This window comes from Saccostrea echinata, unplaced genomic scaffold (assembly GCF_033153115.1).
Source record: "Saccostrea echinata isolate AGI-Se365-2 ecotype Australia unplaced genomic scaffold, CSIRO_AGI_Sech_v1 ptg000047l, whole genome shotgun sequence".
NCBI lineage: Eukaryota > Metazoa > Mollusca > Bivalvia > Ostreida > Ostreidae > Saccostrea > Saccostrea echinata.
The window spans coordinates 15963746-15988855 of NW_026889796.1; the positions used below are offsets into that span (position 1 = coordinate 15963746).

Here is a 25110-nt window from a genome sequence, read left to right on the forward strand (position 1 = left end):
CAGAAAACGTGCTGATATTGCATCTGGTCCGGTAGATTTGTGTGGTTGTAGGTTACTTAATAACTTGTACACACCACGTGAATTGATGATTATGCTGTCCATTGTTAGAAATGGGCTGGGACCCTTGTCTGGAGCTTGGCTAGTGTCCTCCGTTGTAAATACGGATTTAAACTGTTCGTTTAATATATTCGCCTTGGCTTGTGGGTCGCTGGTTATGAGTCCATCAGTATTCCGTAATGGTGCTACACCAGAGGCTTCTTGTTTTTTGCTTTTAAAAAATGACCAGAATTTCTTGGGATTAAACCCAGTCTTACTTTACTGTTACTAAACCCAAATCTAAATTCTTAAAATATCTAAAAGGTATACTTCCGATGAAAATCCAGAAGATAACTACTGTCTCAGACATGCACTGCTGCCTTAACGAAATTTGTGCAATGTCTAACGTTAGACATGATCATTACCCAGACAGCATGTAGAACGTCATTAACAGGTCTAGGAAAATCACTATATTTAGCTATATAGCTAAATCTACCTATATAGCTTTATTTACCTATATAATATAGCTTTATTTAGCTATTTCACAGTAAATTTCTGTTTTATGAAAAGCAGACAAAAAGTCGCATAATGAGGCAGTATTAGTTTTCAACTTTGAAATGGACTGAAAACAATTCACCAAAAACCCACTTTTAAAAATGTTTCTCCTTTTGTGCAATTGCAATCAAAGATCTAAAAGTTTTGGGGCTATATATAACAGTTAATCTGTGAATAAGCAGCTACTTTAACAAAGAAAAGCAGTTTTGGTCAACAAGATAATTGATTGGTAATAATTCAGCACAATGCAAGGCAATCACACTTAGTCATGCCTCATCGCACTTCCAGTAATGGACAGCTATCCAAACAATAGAAATGCATTTTTTGGTTAAAAAGTGTTTAAAAGAGGCAATGTTTTTACTATCTATGCCCTAGGTTGTTTTTATCAAACCTTTTTAAAAAAATATCAGTATATGCATTGTTTATACATTGTATTATAATACATTTGTTGTAATTCGATATTCATTATATTTATAATGAATATTCATTTATTCATTCATTGTTATGTTTTACATAATCATAAAATGGTATCATATATTCTGGGACACCCTGTACCTTAGAAAATGTGGATGGAATTATGTCTTTGCACACCTACGCGATGGAAAATCCACTTACGCATTTCGAGTCCTTTACTCCTTGGTTAGTTTTTTCGTTTCTTCATATATATAAATTTGCCGCCATCTTTCATCAACAGGGAATGGGGGGTGCGCGTGTGAAATTACGAATCCACAACGGAAAATTTCCGAATATTTTCTTGTACAATTGTATTAATGAAAAGAATATACATATGTACTTAAAGATGCACTACACTTTTTATGAAACAAATTCTGAGGAAATACCGGCTAAAACAACACGTATGATAATTTTTGCATATTTTTTGTTTGAATAACGCAAGGGTTTTCATTTGACGTTTCATCAGTTTTAACCCCCCAGAGACACAAGCTAAATTAAGATAGCAAGACACTAGAGCTAGTCACCAAGACACCTTGAAATCACAGAGACACAAGCTAAATTAAGACACCAAGACACTAGAGCTAGTCACCAAGACACCTTGAAATCACAGAGACACAAGCTAAATTAAGACACCAAGACACTAGAGCTAGTCACCAAGACACCTTGAAATCACAAAGACACAAGCTAAATTAAGACACAAAGACACTAGAGCTAGTCACCAAGATACCTTGAAATCACAAAGACACAAGCTAAATTAAGACACCAAGACACTAGAACTAGTCACCAAGATACCTTGAAATCACAAAGACACAAGCTAAATTAAGACACCAAGACACTAGAGCTAGACACCAAGACACCTTGAAATCACAGAGACACAAGCTAAATTAAGACACCAAGACACTAGAGCTAGTCACCAAGACACCTTGAAATCACAAAGACACAAGCTAAATTAAGACACAAAGACACTAGAGCTAGTCACCAAGATACCTTGAAATCACAAAGACACAAGCTAAATTAAGACACCAAGACACTAGAACTAGTCACCAAGATACCTTGAAATCACAAAGACACAAGCTAAATTAAGACACCAAGACACTAGAGCTAGTCACCAAGACACCTTGAAATCACAAAGACACAAGCTAAAATAAGACACCAAGACACTAGAGCTAGTCACCAAGACACCTTGAAATCACAAAGACACAAGCTAAATTAAGACACCAAGACACTAGAGCTAGTCACCAAGATACCTTGAAATCACAAAGACACAAGCTAAATTAAGACACCAAGACACTAGAGCTAGTCACCAAGACCCCTTGAAATCACAAAGACACAAGCTAAATTAAGACACCAAGGCGCTAGAGCTAGTCACCAAGACACCTTGAAATCACAAAGACACAAGCTAAATTAAGACACCAAGACACTAGAGCTAGTCACCAAGACCCCTTGAAATCACAAAGACACAAGCTATATTAAGACACCAATACACTAGAGCTAGTCACCAAGACCCCTTGAAATCACAGAGACACAAGCTAAATTAAGACACCAAGACACTAGAGCTAGTCACCATGACACCTTGAAATCACAGAGACACAAGCTAAATTAAGACACCAAGACACTAGAGCTAGTCACCAAGACACCTTGGAATTACAGAGACACAAGCTAAATTAAGACACAAAGACAACAGAGCTAGTCACCAATACACCTTGAAGTTACAGAGACACAAGCTAAATTAAGACACCAAGACACTAGAGCTAGCCACCAAGACACCTTGAATTCACAGAGACAAGCTAAATTAAGACACCAAGACACTAGAGCTAGTCATCAAAACACCTTTAGTAATACTCAAGGCGGCGAAGCTAAAGACACTATGACACTATAGCTAGTCTCAAAAGCACTAGGGAACTATAGATCAATGAGCTGAGTGGTCTTACGAATAATATTGTTTCCCGACACAGCCTAAGACATGGCAAGAAAATATATACACGTTCTAGTTTTAGATGAACTCAATAGAAGTCAATTAACACTAATCACTGAAATTCCGCTGAGAGTGATTCGACTCAACTGATGGCAAAGGCTTTGCTTAGGGGTGATCTTGAAGTCTAAAACTCCTAAACAAAGAGTCGAAGAAGAAGAAATATGAAAACATTTCTTCGGATGTAAAAAGAAAATGTTAATGAAATTGTTATTTTTCAAGTTTTTACCCAAAAAAAAGCAAAAGCATAAAGAAAGAGGGGGGGGGGGGGTTGTATAATTATCTACGTCTGCTTCCAAAACTATCTGCAGTGATTTTATCAAAGTATTTACATCAAAACGTACGACTTTTCAGCACTTTATACAACCATTCCTCACGATAAATTAAAGTCCCGGGCTTTTTTGACATTATATTAGACAGCTGCTTTTTCAATAAAAATGGAGCTCGTAAATTTACTTACCTTGTCATTGGTCATTTGCAAAAATATTTTGTTAAAAACATTCTAATATTACACACACCTTTCTCTGAAGTTGATATTAAAAAAGATGCTTGAGTTTGTGATTGACAATATTTATGTAGTTTTTGGAGATCAAGTCTTCCAACAATCTGCCTGAATTTCCATTTGAACTAATTACGCCCCGCTATTAGCAGACCTTTTTTTTGTATTCATATGAAGCAGAATTTATTCAAAAACTTCTACATGCTCTTGCTGTGGCCTTCAATTCAACATTTAGACCGGTATCGACAACGTTTTATCAATTGACAATTTTCATTTTCATTCCTACGTTGATTCGATATATCCTTTTGAATTCAAAATACACCACCGAGTCTGGCATCTTTTCCATATTTGGATATTTTCCCAGAAAAAGATTTTAATGGTAACCAAACAACAAAACTTTATAATAAACGTGATACTTTAACTTTTTTATCATCGACTTTTTTATATATGTAGCAATATATCATTATCACCTGCATATGAAGGTGATGTCTCCCATTTGATCCGATACGCAGGAGCATGTTCTACGTACCTTCAGCCTCTTAAGCGAGGAAAGCTATTGACAAACAAGTTGACGATTCAAGAATATCAACAGTCTCCTTTAAAGTCAACATTTCTAATACTATGGTCGATACAATGACATTGTCAATAAATACAATCTATCGTTAAGTCGAATTTTGACTGATGTTTGCCTGATCATGACAAGGAGAACACGGCGGGTGTGACCGGTACAGGGGATGCTTGCTCCATGGCCGTGGGAACCGGGGGGGGGCACGGGGGGGCCGTGCCCCCCCCCTCCCCCAATAATTTTGCCGATATATAGTTTACCATAGAAAACACAGCTGTTATTTGCTTGTGCCCCCTCAAAAAAAAAAACGTCTGATGACCTTTTTTTTTTTTTTTTTTTTTTGCTTGTAATGTAGCTGTGCCCCCCCCCCCCAAACTGAAGTTGCTTCCTACGGGCCTGTACTCCTCCATGGCACCTGATTTCATCTCTGATGTTTTTAGATGTCCGTGTTTCCTCTGCTCTCAATTGAATTGATTCAATGGACTTTTGAGCTTGATTACTGTTCGTTATCTTCATATTTCATTCCTGCCATGAGAGAGTTATTAACTGTCAGTAACAATTATAAGATGATTATATTATTTGAATTGTTCCTTTAGCAGTAGTAAAAATTCAATTCCAGGCGCTTGTGTGGGATTTCATCTAATGTATACGTATATGTATTTTGATAAAAGAACACCCGGTGACATATATAATCTATAAATTAATGACATGTAATAGCCATAATGTACATCCTGTTTCTTCCCTTTGTTTTCACAGATAACATTCAAATTAAAAAAAAAATGCATAGAAAAACTACTAGTGTGGTTTCGTCATTTTGGGGGTTGAGGTGGGGTGGGTTGAAGTACAATTTTCGACTAGTTGAACCAGACCAAGAAATAAGGGATCAACGCAGTTGTATTTTGCACCAAAACCACGAAATATCATCACCGCGAAAATTAATGAAAACACAGTATTTAATCACGTTTTCTTTTACTCTTCTCTTTTTAGTCATTGTCTTTATCAAAAACTTGCTTATCCGATGATCCGCAGTTGCAACAGAAAACATCGCCCATATCTATGAAAGATACGGTGCACCTCCTGATATGTCAATTCCCAAAATTAAAATCAAAAAAATGAAATGCATGTATTTCCAAAACGTGACAATTTATTAGTGCTTTCATGGTGTCAAGAATGTGTTGTTTTATCAAATATTCTTTTGTAATTGTTTTCTTACACAGGACATCAATTCAGGGAATAGGTGTGTGAATACTGGTATTGAATGTAGGCATCAATTAGTCCCTGGATATACGAACATCCCAACATCCTGATCATATATAGTGTTGTATCACAGCAAATATCGGATGCATTTGGTGTCCTGGAACTTGGAAACGGTGTTTAAATTTGAAATGTTTCTAGTGACATAAGGCTAAACAAGTTATTTGGTGGAAACACGTAAGAGGAGTGTGTTCTGCCCCCCCCCCCCCCCCCCCCAAACACACCTTTCAAAATTCTGAATCCGCCCCTGGTGAACGACTATCATGCTGTACATTTTGAATTTAATTACTAAGTTGAGGTAAAATGCATTTACAAGATAGCTTCCACCCCCCCCCCCCTTTGACGTGTAGATTGCCGTGTTTCGATATAAAAACAAAAAACAAAAACAAAAAAAATTGGAACATGTTACTAAGTCTGATAGTAAACTGTTGTTATTTTGTCTTTGCTCTTTGGCTATAATTAAATTTACTGAACTCGTTCTTAGATTTCTAATTTAAGTATATACATTTTCTGGGAATCTGCAATACATTTATTCCGGCAAAAATTTAATGAATGTTTAAAAAACATCCTTTAGTTTGAACTTATAAAGAATATATCGTGAAAGGAAATGATTGAGTACTATTTGCAGGGTGCATATATTTCTAGTATTCTTAAGGTTTAGCATCCGTCTGCTCGCTGATATAAAATCTTTCCATATAATGCTCTATGATTATCCAAAAGAAATCGAATTAAAATATACATACATGTCTTTTCAGCATACCTTGCATGGCGAAATTTGACAGTTCTAAATTGCCCGTTATCTTGACAATTTTAGGATATATAAAGAAATAATATAGCCATGTATAGAGTTATCTCGCTTATCAGAATATCAAAGAACTGAAACATTTTTTTCTCGCATGATCAACTGATTTTTCATTTAATGGCAAAAATGTTCAATCCATATTTAATTCTAAAAACATGAAAGTTTTTTTTTTTAATTTTTCTGTGCTAGAGGAGCTATGAAGTTAATAAATAAGACTGCTTTTTTTCTTTCTCGGTTTACAGGTCACAGATAAATGTCTACAAGTTTTCCTAAAACATCTGTTAAAGATACGCTGTTGCAATTGAAAAATCTCACTAGCTAAGTGTGCTACCCACAAACCCTTTAAGTAAAAGTGGACTTGGCTAGCGAAGATGCTGAAATTAATTAATTTCAAAAATTTAAATCAAGAGAGTACACTGTATATACCCGTTAGTCCCTGTTAAAATGGAATCGATCTTCGAGATGTCAGTATAGTAATTAACTTACACCTGAAGAATGTCTCAGATCCTAAAGGGTGCAATTAATTTTTCCCCCTCTCTCTCTCTCAGTTGTAGGTAACATAATGAATTGATTTTCTCTCTGTAATATGAGTGTATACTATTAATTTTAAAGTTATAATGCTATAAGTTCGATCATGCAGGTGTTACTGAAATTCTCTTTTAATAATTATTTTCTTTTACTGTATATATTTAAGTTTCTCCAATTTCCAAGATATCCAAAGCATAATTAATCAGCCGAGGACGAGTATAACATGTTAAATATCGTGTAGCTTGTATTTTTGTCAGATATGACAGGAATTTTATAAGCAGGTCATATCCCACCTGTCACACCCATTCAAAATGTTCAGGGAGTGGTAATTTACGCGTCATTTATTAATTCGACATCATTTTAAAAAGCGTACGATTTTGTTTATTTATTTTGATTAAAAAACTATAAAGATAGGTCAGGAAGAACACAAGTACAAGAATAAGATGAAATATAATATTTCAAACAAAGGAAACGTAGAAAACTAATGACTTCTCCCTTTATCACGTGACAATTATTTCGAGTAATCCGCCATCTTTAATGGTAAATACGCATCTCATCGTTTCCTGTGTGACTTCCTTGGATGTTTAACTCATTTCCCGCGCACCTTGCACGTCGCCCCTTCACTCTGCACGAGTTCCACCTTTCCTCTGTCTTCTAGATTTAGAAGCAGGTGCTTTGCAAGCCCAGGCTGCGAGGAAAAACCCTCGGAAACACCATGCCGGTCCGAAAACAAGGTCGGTGTTGTCATTGCGATGTTGTTTACAGACTACAAGTGCTAAACCTTGTAGTCACTGGGATAAACAAAGAGCACGTGCTGTTACAAGCTAATGTAAATAACTTGATCGTTATGTATAATGTATATAGTATTGAATATGAGGCTGAACTGTCTTGGTCACTGTTGACTCACGATATGTTTATAATAAACATGACACTCAGGTATTAGATGCAGATGAGCCTGTCTTGTAGTTGTTCATGGTATCACTAATTGTTTAAAATGACGGAAGTATTGTGTTTTCTAGACATCCTCATTTTTTAAGGGTGGGGATACTGGAAAGGGGGGATACAATTTTATGATTGAATGATACATAGTGCACAATTTATTGTTAACATCCGATTTAATATTTCTTAGTTATCAACATGAAATGGGTAATTTTTTTTTTATTGTAAAGTAACTATTTAATATGTAGTACATTTAAGAAATGAATTTAATTTTTGAAGATTCATGAGGACATGAACTACGACGCTTCACGCCGGCATATTTCATGAAGCGCGTTAGCGCTTCATTATAAATATGCCGGCGTGAAGCGTCGTAGTTCATGTACCTCATGAATTTTCACAAATTAAATTCATTTTTTATATTTACATTATTTTTCTGATGATTTGCAACAATTAACGCCATTCCTTTGTCATTTTTAAAGCAAAACAGTTTGCACTATAGTTTTGACGTCACGTGCGGTATTATGACATAACAATGGAGATATTCATGCCCATTCATGGTAGTTCATGAGAAAATGAACTGTACTCTATTTTGTAAAGAATCATAGGGGAATTTTATTGGAAATGTAAATATAAGGCCACGCCAATTTGTAAAATAGTTCTTCGGATTTTCAAAAATAAAAAGTGAGGCGAGCGAGCGAAATAATTTTACAAATATTATTTTTCATTTCGGGTTTCAAAATTATGAGGCGAGCAAATATAATTAATATAGGTGGCAAAATTTTCTATGTTCTCCTCTTTTTCCTATTATTTTTTCTGGGAGAGAAAACGTTTTCTATGTACTCATAAGATGTGAAAACGCGTCTTTCTTTTGTTTCTCGTAACATTGCAATTTAGACGTAGTTTCATTTCTACAAATTTTCTGTTTAATTCTTTGCAAATTGTTAAGGTCATGTCAGGTTTCAAAATCACAATTGCATCGCTTCTTGAATTTTCTTTAATTTTTATTGAACAAATACGGTCAGTATTTACTTAACCTTGTGTGTATTTTTCATATGTTGATGATATTCTCTTTATTGTTTCATCAAACAAAGCTTCAAATGTCTCCTATGCTTCCATTTCTATTGCTGTGTATGGAACTACTTTGTACCCATTGTTTTTAACTATAGTACACAGGGGTGTGCAATAAAAAAAATCAAGTAAGTCAATCAAAGTTACTAGCCCCAAGTAAAAAGTTACTAGCCCAAACAGAGGGGCAAAAATTAAAATAAATACTTATTAATGTTGAGAAGAAATTAATTGCTGAAAAAGTCAGGGTACTGAGGTCATTCTTTTTAAAATTAAAGTTAAAAGTTCTCACTATCAATTTAAATCATGTATAAATTATTATGAAAGAAAATTAAAATGAATTTAAATAAATTATCTTTCCTTTTTCTGATCATTGCACTAGCTCATTTAGAATGAAATTAAATTCATTTTGTTTTCATCTTAAATCATTGAATACACTAGAAATATATTTTATGTAAGTCACAAAACACTTATTTTTCAGTTGATTGAGTGATCGTAAATAATTTAATGAGATATCTGCATGTATTTACCATGAATGGAGGAATAGAGGAAATTCGGATTAGGAAAAAACGATCATTTTTGGAAGATAGAACTGTAAAACAGATAAGATTATGGAGATTTATTGACAGTCGGAGCATGTTGTCTGGAAAATTTTAACTGGTTGGGAATTTTATAGCAAAAAAAAAAATGAGTGAAAATACCGATTGTGCTTGTCATGTATTGCGTGTGTAGTTAATTTTTTTACTAGCCCGACGGGCTTCCTTCTTGCAGAAAACCACTAGCCCGACCCGCAAAAATGGTAGCCCCGGGCGTCGGGAGATGCTAAATGCTCACTCCTGGTACATACGAACAGTTACACAGGCATCGTGCAAAACTTCACAAACTGTTACAAACATTCTAAATCCCGCGCTTCTGTCAAACAACTTTCCAAGTCTTTTGTGCGTTTTGTGTAAAAAGTCGAGAAAAAAAAATTGTATACGGATATTTTTGGACGCGCGCGCAGATTTTTTTTTATAATATTATAATTTGGATTTGTTGTAAATAGAAGCGGCGAATACGACGAACTATATTAGAAATTGGTATGGCCTAAGGTTTTATTTTTAGATGTATCGTCCAATTTGAATGCAGTGAGAGACTTGAATAATGTATTTGATGTAACTACTGAATTCAGACAAGTGCAAGAGCTTTTATACATTATGTTATTATGTGGAAGCTATTCAAAATTTAATTATTTTGATTGACATGTATTTAGAAAATTAATTTTGCATTAAAGAAAGAATTTAGATGTGTGCAAAATCTTGTTCAGAATGCATATATGTCTGTGATATCTAATTCATCATCTCCAAAGGAAATGAGTTTTAAACAAAGTTAAAAAGGTTTTATTTATTTAACTTAATTTTAGAAATAATATCAATTTGGATTGTACGGAAATACATTAAGGTAGTATTCTACAATTATTTGATGAATTTTCAAGGTTACATGTACAGTAGACATGGTAGAAGATGTTCCTCAATTTTTCTTTTAATGTCAGTGTACACAATACTACACATTGTCATAAAAACATGTTTTTTAGATAGATGACTGTTTGTGCTTCTGTATTATGACCTTGACAGGTTTACTTGTTCTTAGCCATACATATATTCAAGTCTATAACAGCAGTCAGTGCAGAACACAAGAGTCCTTTGATAGGACATTCACATGTGACCCTAATGCACACATGGGACCAGACCAATTACTTCAGACTGAGAAAACAAGAGAATGCAACTATTTTTAACCTTTATCTTGCTTATAAGACATTAATTTGTCAAAACTTTATTATTCTGACCAATTTAGTTGGCTTGTAAACAGAAACATGGGCCCGTTTCCATCAAGTTAGTCAGTACCAGTAGGGCGATATATTTTAAAAATACTGAAATACGATAGCATTTGTAATAATTAGTTGTAAGAAAAATTCTTTGGTCCCGTCTAAAATTCTGAATGTTGAATACACTGTTCTTCCTATGGATTACACTCTTGTCTCTGCTTCAGGTGCAGCACAGATATATGTATGGTATGAGCCGGAAATCAAGTATACCTATTGTTATTTTTGGTACTTATTTTGTAGATGCTCATCGGGCCCTGGAGCTGTTGGAGGATTACCACTCCAGACTAACACAGACACAGGACAAGCAGCTTAAAATAGCCATAGAGAGGGTCATCAGGATCTTCAAGAGCAAGCTTTTCCAGGCATTACTGGGTAAGACTTTCAAAATGTGACTGACTTAAGGACACTTCATATCAGCCATGATTGATGCCTCCAAATAGACACAGCTGAGGCATAGCAGTATGTAAATTTGTTTCGATCACTTCTGTGTTTGTTTATATAGGATAATCAGTTTGCTGGAGCTGCAGTCTTAATTTAGACTGGGTACCAATCAGATTTATTCAGGTCTTTAGTGTGCAATTATTGTAATTCATGATGATATTTTTGACAATAACATGTTACATGTATGAGTAGTCACAGATTTCATAGTTGGAAAGATATTTATTTGGTTCTGAGGTGTGGAAAAGTTTTAGCCAACTTTTAAAAGCATATTGATCTAGATAAATTGCATATTGCATATCCCACATTTTGTTGAGGGAGAAACAAATTGATCATCAGATTTTTAGAGATCCTGTATCGTGTACTAGGAGATATGGAGTGAACATCATTCGACAAAGTGGTCTAAGTGATTGCTTGATGCTGATCTAAATTCATATGCATTTTATTTTATTAAAGCTACATATATATATATTAGCAACTACAAAGATTTATTGAAAGGTATTGAGCTATTGTTGGTGAAGTAGTCACCAATATATATAAGACAGGTGTCATTGTTAAATCCAAAACAGTTTAAAGAGGCCATGAGGAGAGAAAAAAAATACATCATATGCTCTAACATTTCCTAATTTAGTCAGGATGATACTTTAAAGATACTGGTAAAAATTTCAGATTGTAAACTTTATCAAAGTATGTTTTGGGGTGTAAACATTTTGCAATTATTTTTTTAGATTTTGATTATAGATTATAGAATTTAGATCAGCATCATTGATTATAGATAATTTGAAATGGTCCACTGTAGCATAGATTAGAACCAAGAGTGTTCTAATACAATTAAACTGAGCAGGCTGCAGATATTACAGTGAAACTTGTCTAATCCGGATTCTGTGTATTCCAAAATCTTGCCTAATCCGATAAAAACTTTAAATCCTTTCAGTAAATTCAATTGTTCAGTAAATTCAATTGTTTTATAATTTGTCTGATCCGGAATGTTGTTTTATGCGGAACCATTGGTGTCTGGATTAGACATGTTTTACTGTAGTAAAATCCTTAAATATGTGTATCCAAAGCTAAATACGATGAATATAGCTATATTTCTGAAGCTTTATAATTCTTGACAATGAAAAAAGCAACGCAAAATGAGACAAAAGGTTTGTGATTACTTGATGTAGTATGATAGATATATATGATCATGATGATGTATTGATTAAAGGTTAAATTTCAGGGATTGTTGTATTTTGTGTTAATCAGGTGACAGATTCTGAATTTTTTTTTTTGAACATAGAATGTAATGGTACACATTAGTTTGCCTAAATCTATGCCTCAAATCCAGAAATTTTGGAAGGATTTCCTGAAAATTGCCCTTCTAAACTGAATGAAATTTAGCAAAAGTTTTTATTCATATTAGAATTGTTGTTTATTGCATGTACAATTTATCATTTGTTTTTGAGTACAAGAAGACTGTATCTTGAATGTTTTAAGTTTACTGAGGTATCAGTAGATCGTTAAATGTTAACTCAATGTCATACTGAAGGTCATGGCAACTGTGTCACTTTGTTGAGAGTGCACTCAACCATGGATATTATTTAATGAATCTAGGTTGTATGTATATCTCATATGTTCCCTTGGTACATTTTTTACCCATAATCTAGCAAGGCTTTGTATCCAGCTAGAGAGGGATATATGTTTGAAGCTCTGGGATTTTAATATTAAATCTCAGTTTACATGGTGGAAAGATACTAGATGTAAATGCAAGGAGGAAAAAAAAAATATTCTGATTTATGAAATGCAGCATTGTTTGGTTGTTAAGAATAATAGCCCTGTAGTTTAAGTAGTACATCAAATAATATATCAAAAACGGGAAACAAAACATTAAACACTTGCCAGGCCAATCAATATTGCTATAGATTATAGAAATGTTAATGGACATATGATCTTAGACAGTCAACAGTAGCTATATGTGAGGGACAACTCTTACATCTCCCACATTGTTAATGATGTACTGTGTGAATACTTTGTCCTATTTTACCTGTCCTTTTACCTTTGTTTACCTGTAGGGTTGACCTGAGGCGACCTACATAAGTGCCTGGACACTCAGATAAATAGTATTTGTTCAGTTCAGAATATAAATTTTCCCAGGCCGTAAATCCTGTCAGTTTAAATTGCTTCACTGAGTGACTCAGGAACTGTGTGTTGTCTCAGTGTTTGCCCTGGTCATATGTATTTGTTTTTTCTAATATTTATCAAGTAATGACTTGAACATAGGTTGTAGAATTTGCAGGACATTCATATGTCAACTAAATGAGTAATGCGTATTTAGAAATACAAAGTATGTACATGATTCATCTGAGGTTTAGTAAAAAAAAAAGTTTTTGATCAGCAAGAAAATCCTATACAAGGTGTTCATAAAAAATATTAAAATTGTTTAAATTTTCAAACACATTATCATAGCCAAGATATGTATACATAGACTTACAAATATATTTTACTAAGATGATAGTCATTAATAGAAGACTATTTTCTGTACATCTAGAATTATTATCTTTTAGTGCAGTATTACTTTATATTTTCATTTGTATTTTACAGACATTCAAGAATTTTATGAGTGCACCCTCTTAGATGACAGTAAATCTACACAACAGAAGACATTGGAGACCTTACAGATAGCCAGTAAGTGGGAGAGAGAACCACCCATCACCAGTGTAGTCCAACCAAAAATAGAGGTAAAATATAAAGTGGTTATTTCACAAAGCAGGAAGCATCAGCTGTGTTTTCCAGCAGATTGATGTATAATTTTTTGCCTTTGACAAGGATGTGACTGTAGCTGGATAATTTTTGAAATCATCAAAGATAGATTGATTTATGTACATTTTTAGCTCACCTGAGCTGAAGGCTCAAGTGAGCTTTTCTGATCGAAATTTGTCTGTAGTCGTTGTCATAAACTTTTGACATTTTCATCTTCTTCTCAAGAACCACGAGGCCAATTTCAACCAAACTTGTCACAAAGTATCTTTCGATAAAGGGGATTCAAGTTTGTTAAATGAAGAGCCACACCTTCTTCCAAAGGGAGATAATTATGAATTCGCCAAAAATTAATGGCATGGTTTAAAAATCTTCTCCTCAAGAACCACTGTGCTTGAAAATATGAAACTTATGTGGAATCATTGTGAAGTAGTGTAGATTCATATTTGTTTAAATCATGACCCTGGGGAGTAGGGTGGGGCCACAGTGGCGATCAAAGTTTTCACAGGAATACATAGAGAAAATCTTTTAAAATCTTCTTCTCAAGAACAGCAAAGCCATGATTGGTCATATTTATATGAAAGCATTTTAGGTAGTGTAGATTCAAAGAACTATATACGGTAAGGGCGTATTCCTGCCCCCATAATAGTCAACTTTTGAAAATCTCTTGAAATGAGAAAAAGTGCATATATTGTATAAAATAATCCAAATTAAGACAAAATATTATGAAATTGGAAAAATTAGTTGGCTTTTCTTGTCTCTGTGACGTCACAAACTATTTGGATTTCCGTTATTTTTAAAATAGAGGCCAAAATGCACAGAGTTTGTTCAGTTTTGACTATAGTATTTATAGAGCGCAAGCTTGCTCAGGTACCATATTCACGTATTTCATTGACATTATCATTCTACACATTATATCAAAAGATCTAGTCTGAGCAGACCTGCGCTCGATAATTTCCAAACAAAATACCGACGTAAAATACACTATTTTCTCTCAAAATCATTGCAATTTGGAATTTACGTCATTTTATTGACGTCATATCTAACTAATGATGTCATAGTTGATAAAAATATTTAATGCTTTGAAGTCTGCAAATATCCACCTGGTTTAGAACATAATTAAAGATTTCTTCATCAAAGTTTTATTTTGGGGGCAGTTACTGGCCACTACAGAATATAGTCCTTTGTTAAAATCATGACCCCAAGGGTAAGGTGGGCCACAATGGATGATCAAAGTTTTACATAGGAATACATAGGAAAAATTCTTTAGAAATCTTTTCAAGAACAGCAAAGCCATGATTAGTCATAGGAATACATAGGAAAAATTCTTTAAAAATCTTCTTCTCAAGAGCAGCAAAGCTATGATTGGTCATAATAATATAAAAGCATCCTCAGATAATGAAGATTCAAATTTGTTCAAATCATGACCCCCCAGGAGAAAAGAGGGGCCATAACAGGGGATCCTTGTTATATAGGGCTGTCACGAGTACCCGAAATAACCGAGAACCGCGGTCCAAGTTGTTCGGTTCGGTTCCGGTTCCATTTTTCTGGATTTCGGTTCGGGTCTGGTTTATATATTAGAGTCTGTTCAATACAAAAAATGGCGTCGAAATCAAAGGAAGGATGACGATAACAGTGATAAATAAACATCACATCTGAAATCTACTTCATTCCATGACAAAACACTTGTCACGGAAGTATTAGATAATTATCAAAACGAACAGGAATGGTCAGGTTGTGGCTAATAGTGGGCCAAGTCACTGATGTCTAGACGTTCACATGGTTAAGACTTGTTTCCAATGTAAATTTAATGTAACAAATAAAGATTTTTCAAGTTAAATTCAAGAAATTGAGGTTTAAAATAGATGTAAATACCCGACCCGAAAAACCCGAAACCGAACCGAAAATTTACAGAACTGACCCGACCTGAAAAATCTTGGAACCGTGACAGCCCTATTGTTATACAAAGGAATATAAAGGATATATCAACAAATTTTTTTTTCTTAAGAACAACAAAGTCATTATGTTAATTCAAAAGCATCCATAGGAAGTGTAGATTCAAGTTTGTGCAAATCATCCCCCCACCCAAATATCTTTTATATTTAAACTTTTCAATGCTGAACTGATTTCTGCTTTTTTCTAGCCAAAGTGCTCAGGTGAGCAATGTGACCCCTGGGCCTCTTGTTTAATTTTGTTACTATTGACTAAAAGATGACTGCACCTGGATAAATTTTGAAATCATCAAAGATACAAAATAATATCAGTGTCAGGGAACATATATGCATTAAACAGATTGAACAAGAGTAATATTTAGATTGCTCTTCTCTTGTTTTGTAGAAGTCTTGAATCATCAAAGATACAAAATAATATCAGTGTCAGGGAACATATATGCATTAAGCAGATTGAACAAGAGTAATATTTAGATTGCTCTTCTCTTGTTTTGTAGAAGTCTGTTGCACCAGTGGATGAAGAGTTGCCTCCCCCTCCCCCGGAACTCAGAAATGACACCAACAACAAACCTCACGTCATTGGTCCATATGAAGATAATTTACCTCCTCCAGTAAGCTATACAAGTCTAAGATAGCCCCCCTCCCCCTGTAAATCTTGTCATTGGTCCATATGAAGATAATTTACCTCTTCCAGTAAGCTATACAAGTCTAAGATAGCCCCCCCTCCCCCCCCCCCCCCCCGTAAATCTTGTCATTGGTCCACATAAAGATAATTTACCTCCTCCAGTAAGCTATACAAGTCTAAGATAGCCCCCCCTCCCCCCCCCCCCCCCTGTAAATCTTGTCATTTGTCCATATGAAGATAATTTACCTCCTCCAGTAAGTTATACAAGTCTGAGTTAGTTCTCCTCCCTCTGTAAATCTTGTCATTGGTCCATATGAAGATAATTTATATTCTCCAGTAAGTTATACAAGTCTCGGATAGTTCCCCTCCCACCATAAATCATACCACTGGTAAGTTATACAAGTCTGAGTTAGTTCCCCTCTCTCTGTAAATCTTGTCATTGGTCCATGTGAAGATAATTTATATTCTCCCGTAAGTTATACAAGTCTGAGTTAGTTCCCCTCTCTCTTAAATCTTGTCATTGGTCCATATGAAAATAATTTACATTCTTCAGTAAGTTATATAAGTCTCAGATAGTTCCCCTCCCGGTGTAAGTCTTGAAAATGATGCAGATAAATTTACTTCCAAAAAATAATTATCATATAAGTCCACCTTCGAGTTTTAAAGATGACACATGTGATTTACCTTGTCTTGCAAGTTTTTAGCTCACCTGAGCCGAAGGCTCAAGTGAGCTTTTCTGATCACATTTTGTCTGTAGTCCGTCTGTCTGTCCGTCTGTCCGTCCGTCTGTAAACTTTTCACATTTTCAACTTCTTCTCAAGAACCACTGGGCCAATTTCAACCAAACTTGCCACAAAGTATCCTTGGGTGAAGGGGATTCAAATTTGTTCAAATGAAGGGCCACGCCTTCTTTCAAGGGGAGATAATAAAGAATTAGTGAAAAATTAATAGCATCTTTTAAAAATCTTCTTCTCAAGAACCACAAAGCCAGGGAAGACGAAACTCATGTGGAAGCATCCTCAGGTAGTGTAGATTTAAATTTGTTCAAATCATGACCCCTGGGGGTAGGGCGGGGCCACAATGGAGGATCAAAGTTTAACATAGAAATATATAGGAAAAACCTTTAAAAATCTTCTTCTCAAGAACAGCAAGGCCCTAATTGGTCATATTTATATGGAAGCATCTTCAGGTAGTGTAGATTCAAGTTTGTCCAAATCATGACCCCCGGGGATAGGGCGGGGCCACAATGGGCAATCAAAGTTTTACATAGAAATATATAGGAAAAACCTTTAAAAATCTTCTTCTCAAGAACAGCAAAGCCCTAATTGGTCATATTATATGGAAGCATCCTTAGGTAGTGTAGATTCAAATTTGTCCAAATCATGACCCCCGGGGATAAGGCGGGGGGCCACAATGGGCAATCAAAGTTTTACATAGAATAGGAAAATTTACCTTTAAAAATCTTCTTATCAAGAACAGCAAAGCCATGATGAGTCATATTTATTTGGAAGCATCCTCATGTAGTGTAGAGTCAAGTTTGTTCAAATCATGACCCCCGGGGGTAGGGCGGGGCCACAATGGAGGATCAAATTTGTACATAGAAATATATAGGAAAAATCTTTAAAAATCTTCTACTCAGGAACAGAAAAGCCCTGCTTGCTCATATTTATCTGGAAATATCCTCAGGTAGTGTAGATTTGAATTTGTTTAAATCATGACCCCCTGGGGTAGGGCGGGGCCACAATGGAGAATCAATGTTTGAAATAGAAATATATACAGGAAGGTATCTTCTGATGAAGAACTGCAAAGCCATGATTAGTCATTTTGATATGGAAGCATCCTCAGGTAGTGTAGATTCAAGTTTGTTAAAATGATGACCCCGGGGGATAGGGATGGGCAACAATGGGGGATCAAAAATTTTACATAGGAACATATTGGAAAATATCTTCTTCTCATGAAATGAAAATCATGTTTAGTCATTTTGATATGGAAGAATCCTCAGGTAGTGTAAATTCAATTTTTGTTCAAATGATAACCCCCAGGGTAGGGTGGGGCCCAATGGGGATCGAAAGTTTTATATAAGAAAAGATAGAAAAAATAACAGAAAAGTTATGTTTGTCATATTGATGTGGAAGAATCCTCGGGTAGTGTAGATTCAAGTTTTCAAATGATGACCTCTGGGATAGGGAGGAGGCACAATGGGGGATCAAATTTTTACAAAGGAATATATGGGAAAAAAATTTTAAAATCTTCTCAAGTACAACAAAGCCATTTGTTATATTGACATGGAAGCATCAATAGGTAGTTTATAATTCCTCCCCCCCCCCCCCCCCCCCCCCCCCCCCGGTAATCTTTTCAATACTGAACTGATTTGTGTCTAGCCAATGTGCTCAGGTGAGCGATGTGGCCCATGGGCCTCTTGTTAGTTAATAACGTCTATAAGTGTCATATATTCTTTCATCTTAAAGGGGCTTGGACAAAGATTTGAAGTTAATATTTTCTAAAATTATCAGTATAATATCATGACTTATATGTTGCCAGAGCATTTCATGCCAAAATATAATAAAGCATGTTAAGAAATTTCTTTTATGTGGAAATTATTAAAATTACGAATTTTCGGGTCATGTTTGATTGACACATATCCTTGTACTTTCACTAAGTAAACTTTGTCCCCAATGCTTGAGAAAAGTAGAAATTTTGTTGTGTATTGATGAAAAATATGAAAACTATAATCCAGAAAATTCAGAGTAGAAATGCGAGAAAGCAAAACCAAGTCACCAGTATTGTCAGTCCGTGCTCAATGATGTGTGCAGACTAAACAAATTGAACACACCTGGTCAAATGTAAACATTAACAATAACAGAGCTCGTGCCATGTTTACAAACACAGATGTTTGATGTGATGTTTAGAAGAATGAATTCTAAGAATATTCAATTAAACTGAAGTTATTTTTAATAAAGGTAGAAATTTAAAATAGTAAAAAAAAAAAGCAACTCTGTCCAGGCCCCTTTAAGACATGAATGATTTGCTTTCATTTTCAAACATTAGTTTGGCAAATACAGCTGTAAGCCCCCCCCCCCCCTTTACAACCCCCCCCCCCAATCCCCCGATGTCTGTGTATTCTTGTTTACATATAGAACCATACTGTAGAATCAGAGTATGGAGAGGGGAGATCAGACTGTAAACATTTAGGTAAATCAGTATTGAAGTCTATACAAAAAATTATACAATACTTTTGGTCATTTTTTGTATTAGACAATCTTTGAATTTTTATTTAGGGTATTCAATGTATAACGACCATATTTTGTACCTAAAAAAGAATGGTCCAATATTTTGAATCATGGTAGCATTTTGAAGGTGTTATCAAATAAAAATACTCCACCAAAGGAATTTATAAAATTTTGATTATTGTCCAATTAATTGCACTGTGAATTTTACATTGAAGTCTATGGGCGGCATATGTATAATTAAGACATTATAAAAAGTAATTTGAACTTCATACTAATCTCTTGGTGAAAATATGCATAAACTCTCTATTAAAATATGAAATACAATGAATCCTTTGTCAAAATTTTCTTCTTTTCATCAAGGGCAGATAACTCTTTAAAAAAGTTTAAGATGCAAAATGAACGGCTTCTTACGTGTTATCAGTCATGTGAATTTGGTTCATTTCACTTTCATCATTATTTAGCAATGGATATTTAACTAGTTTAAAATGATTCAAAATTATTCAATGTCCCTTCATTATACATTGAATACCTTAAGCATGTTGAGCAATTTTCATCTGTTTTTGTGGTATCCATAATGAATTGTCCCCCTTTTAAGTCTTCTATTCAAGCAGAAGCCAAGGCATCATTTGGTAGGAGTGAAGAGGGGAGTGTTTAAGTCAGAATTAAGTGTAATTACATATTATAGAGAGACAGACATGCTAGATAATTGATCAAAGCCTCAACCAGATCATTGATTTTGTAATTAACATCCATCTTAGGGGACAAGTGTTTGTCTCCGTATCAGAACCCTGAACTTGTCCCTTAATGAATATACAGTCTAATACTTAAGTTCAGTTTTAAAATTAGAAGATCAATGTCTTTAAAATGAATCTTATTTATTTCAGTGGCTAAATTTTGAACAGAGTGATGTTTTTTTTCTCATTTAATGGATGTCCACAGCTGCAATTAGAGCAATGATTCAAGAAGATAAAATTCTTTGATGAATAAGTATGTAGTACCAGAAATAAAATTCAGCACAAACAGCTTAATGTGATGGAACTGATCAGAAACACAACTCACACCTCATATCATTGTGGTCAGGAACACTTTTAACAATTCATTAAGCTTGTATACAAGACTCCATTAGTGTAAAAAGACTTCTTCCAATCTAGCCGTAATGGCTACAAATGTCAGATTCAGATTGTGTTCCCACGGACAATAACTATTGATTAAGAGAGGGAAATAAAGACATTACATTCCTCACCCTCTCCAGCTTGGGGAAACTCTTGCCCTCCCCAACACTTAGACATTTACTGTCCACTACTTTATGGAGGATCTCGCTATTTTTTTCCTTTCCAGAAGCTTGATTGTATTGTTTAAGCTTACAGAGTACATGCTCCTCAGAAATTTTTAGGCAACTTCTTCATATATGGGATGTACATGTATGTTCAGTACAGATAGCACCCCAGGGTTTTACTGAATACAGCCTGCATCTACAATTATTCTGTGGTGTAAATTGGTACATCTTGATCTTGAACCATGTACTAGTCATTTTAAGACATTTACTTGGCATATGATTAATATGAATAAAATGGGTAGTTACTGCTGGTATTCAGTGATTCTCTAATGCATTTGTTTCGTAAAGTTTTAGAATTTATGCTTTGTCAGAAGGTATACGTTATCCTTAAGTAAGTAAGGAATACTGTATATATATTTACAAGTTTTTGTATATGAAATTCTAAGTTAAAAATTAAAGATCGAGTGGTAAATTGCTTTATAGAAAAATTAATTGACAATACATTAATTAGGCCCAGGAAAGGATTTTCAGGTACACTATAGTAATCACTGTGGTGTTTGTTTTTTCTCCAATATCTCTTCTCATGATAATGTTCAGATTTGGTATGTTGATTTAACTGCTTTAACATGCAGTTATAGACATATTATGATACCAGTGTTAATTCTATGTTATCTGGATTGGGGCTTGTAGGGTGGGGGTAGATTTCTTAGCTCGATAAGAAAGAAAGGACAAAGAGAAATAACTTCTGAAAAAATTTCCTATTACAAAATTAGTAGATAAGTATCATAACTCTAATGAATCCTATGGGATTAATTATCTTACCTTCTGACAAAGATCCAGAGCCTAATCTTTATGTATGGAGATTAACACCTCTCTCTGCAAGTGATGTTTGATTAGAGAGTTGAAGGCTGGCATTTTATAAATGCACACCTAATTTTGGTTGGAGTGAACATTTAATTGAATTATAATTTTAAGGAATTGGGCAAAAGATATAAAGATAGATATCTTTTATTACTGACCTACCTTATATACTCACATATAAGTCAGTCTGCCTATAAGTTGGTTGATTTTTTTTAAGCTTATATTAGAGGGCTTGGCCCTCTAAAATACCAATCTTTTTATAACTCCCCTATAAGTCAGACAAAGAGTTTTGGACCAAAGTTTAACTCCCCCCCAAAAAACGACCTAGAGGCGAGTATATACGGTAGTTGAAGGGTACTGTTAAGTTTATGATGTACCTGGTAGTTGGATAAGAACACCACTTTATTTTCTGTAAGATAGGAAATATCTTCGTATTTCATAATTACAACACTTGTTTCACATTTTTCTTCTTTTTTGACTTTAAAAAAAAAAAATTATCGAAGTTACTCACTGTCCAACCACACTCTGAGATTTATATCTCTAAGAGGGGCCCTTATTGCAATGGCAGTATGGTCTGGTCATGGATATTTAAGTAAAAAACGTAGCCGGTTTGATTACATTTGACTGGGGTAACAGATGATAAATGCCATTTTTTATTGTTGATTTTATCACTGAAGATACTTTGCCTTGTTTTTTTGGAAATATTTGTGTAGGAGTTCTTAATGCACTCTCTGAACATACTGAATGACTAAAGATATGCTGCAAAGCTCTCTCAACATACCCTTTAATTAACTACTAACAAGATTACTTTCTTGTGACAGTGGTGTCAGATTCTCCATTATTGTTCATTTTTTCTCCATTAAAAGTTTTTGGTTTTGAAATATAAATGGGTTGTACAACTTCAATTTTCTCAAGGGAACGTGTTAATAATCTGTTGATAGTAGCAAGCGATAGACAAATGAAGAACTTCTAAAAGTTAGCAACCTCTCCTAACATTGTCATTGCCAGTATGACAAGTTTTGCTGTGAATTCACCGTTGTTTACGTGATGGGCCTCCCCATGGTTCTGACCCCTCAGAGGTCAGTGGCAGTCGATTGGATTAGTGTATGGTGGTTACCATGGTAACAAACATGCATTATGGCTTAATAAAACATGAAGTGTTCTTATCGAAATTGTCAGGATTTATTTAATTAATATAGCTGATACCATAGATGAAATTTTTATTTTAAAGAAGAAAATCAATGTTGGTAGGAAATTTTGTCTGTTGGTCTAGAATAACCTTCTTTGGCCATCAGTAAGACTGGGATGACAATTGGTTATTGTACATGACATCTGACAATCATTTATCTAATAAAACAAGGGAAGATGTCCTCCTTTTTAATGAAGCAAGAAGTTAAGTGAATCAGGATTTTTGCCAGGATCAAACATCTGATTTGTGAGGGGTAACCAGAAGTAAACTTTATCCTCTGTTTATTGAGCTCATAACTCACCATCCCTGTCACTATTGGTCTCAGAACACAACTCCAGGGATGCTGCCTGTGTTCTCTAACTGTAATAGGTCCAAGGAAGATGTGATGTCATTTTTGTGTGCAGCAGCTGACGAGATTTTCTGGGATTCAGAAACAGAGTGTTTTTGTGCATGTTGACATAAATAATAGCAGCAGACAGCTTAAATGTGGTGTAGGAATGCTGGAGTTGTTCAGCCGAGAGGAGGATATTGATGTGTGTCACCTAATGAAATCTTCTAACTACCTACTTCACACTATCAGTTCTTTTTTCTTGTGGGGATAATTCAGTGGCTGGAGATACTGAGAGGGGCTTGTAGTAAGTTTTTGTGGAATGTTAGTGGCAGTAGGGGGCCATGGTCACCCACGATGTTTTCTTGGTGGCATATCCGCAGCGGTCACAGGGTTCGGTCTGTCAGCTTTAAGAAGTATGTGGATATGATAATGTATGACCAGGATCCACAAGGACAGGTAGGGTGATGTCAGAAAGTAGATAAAAAATTACTTACCAGGGCACTAAAGCCTCTGCTAAGGTCACGGAGAATAACACAATCAGATCACCTCAACTTCTATAATCTGAATTTATGGTTATCTTGATTCCGAGCTGAAGTATTTTGGGAGCAGAAGGGAAGCTAAATTAATTTGTTAACATGCACCCTTCACTGCTTTATTGTATTGATTAAGAATTTTGCTGTCAGAAGATGTTCTGGTATTGATCACATGACCTGAACAAATGCTACAGCAAAGCAATTAATGAGGTTAATGGGCTCAATTTTCTTCATAGATGGAATTGTGTTTTTTTTTTTTAGAGAATTTTTTTAACCATTGTTTTTCTCTTTAAACTTTTATGATGTCCCTATGAGTTACCATTATCCATTCCATTACAATGCATGCTATAAGCATTCTCTGCTGGACTTGTATGGATTTTTCCCCTTGGCAGATTTAATTCTTGAATTTGAAATGTATCTGTTCAGTGTATCTTAGCAAGGGGTAATCTTGAACACAGAGTATAATTTCTCTTCATGATCATGGAATAAAAATGGGGAGAAAAAAAAAAGTCTAGCGTGCCAAGTTATGTTTTGATGCAGGTTGTGCATCTAGTAGTATTGGCAAGATACACAAAGACGTAAACAATGAGTTGTCCACCCACCATCAAACAAGAGATTATAAAATTCATTTGTCAAGTCATTATACATTCAGAAACATCCTCCTTGTTTTCATGCACATAAACATAATCTTACTTTATAATTTTTTCATAGAATTGTGGCAATAGTTATTATGAATGAATCCCTCATGAATGAAAAAGTGGAAAGCTAGCAAATAAACATTAAGGTTACATACAATTTCACGATATAAAGCATAGAAAGTTTTTATTGTTATACAAGGCTGATAGCTATTGTCTTTTATAGGTTTTTTTGTGTTCTTGTTTACGATTTCTCAATATGGCAAGTTAAGACCAGTCAATGCACAGGAATTTTCCTGACGTGTATTATTTTCCTCCGGGAAATCCCAGATTTTGGGAAGGTGCTAGAAAGAAGGAGAGGTGATGGTAAATTTTTTTTTTTGGCCTTGAGTTGTGTTTAATTCATCCATTATCAAAGGGATCAAATATTTACCATGAGGGTTTACGGATCCGTTATTGAGTGTTGAGGAGGACTCTTGAGCTAATGGCTTTCTGTTAATTATTCATAGGTTTTGTATCTTTCTTCCAAAAATGGCACATAGTACTTCATATTTGTATGATCTATTTTCCACAATTGCGTATTGCATAAGATGTGCCTGGTCTTAAGAGAGGGCAGGAAGTGTTGTCCATGGGCTCAAATCAAGTTCATCCGTTTCCACCTTACCCTCTAGCAAGTCTTGGGAGAGAGAAAAAACCCACATTTTTCAAAAATATAATTCAAATTTGCCAAGCAACGATTCATTCTCTGACTAATAGTTGCAGTGTGCAAAAA

At 34.8% G+C, this 25110-nt stretch overlaps 1 protein-coding gene across 5 annotated transcripts in view; it reads left to right on the forward strand.

The window, feature by feature from the left end:
• The first annotated feature begins 7174 nt into the window (after window positions 1–7174).
• Window positions 7175–25110, forward strand: part of LOC133202597 (disks large homolog 1-like) — a 58547-nt gene continuing 40611 nt past the window's right edge. For 3 of the 5 annotated variants that reach the window (XM_061338436.1, XM_061338438.1, XM_061338437.1), the window contains exons 1-4: window positions 7175–7398; window positions 10773–10904; window positions 13554–13690; window positions 16156–16269. In XM_061338436.1, the coding sequence (XP_061194420.1) occupies window positions 7380–7398; window positions 10773–10904; window positions 13554–13690; window positions 16156–16269 (402 nt within the window). In that variant the 5' untranslated portion in view covers window positions 7175–7379. Of the gene's footprint in view, window positions 7399–10772; window positions 10905–13553; window positions 13691–16155; window positions 16270–16506; window positions 16538–23348; window positions 23627–25110 lie in introns of those variants that run through there. The other 2 variants (XM_061338440.1, XM_061338439.1) reach the window with 2 other exon arrangements.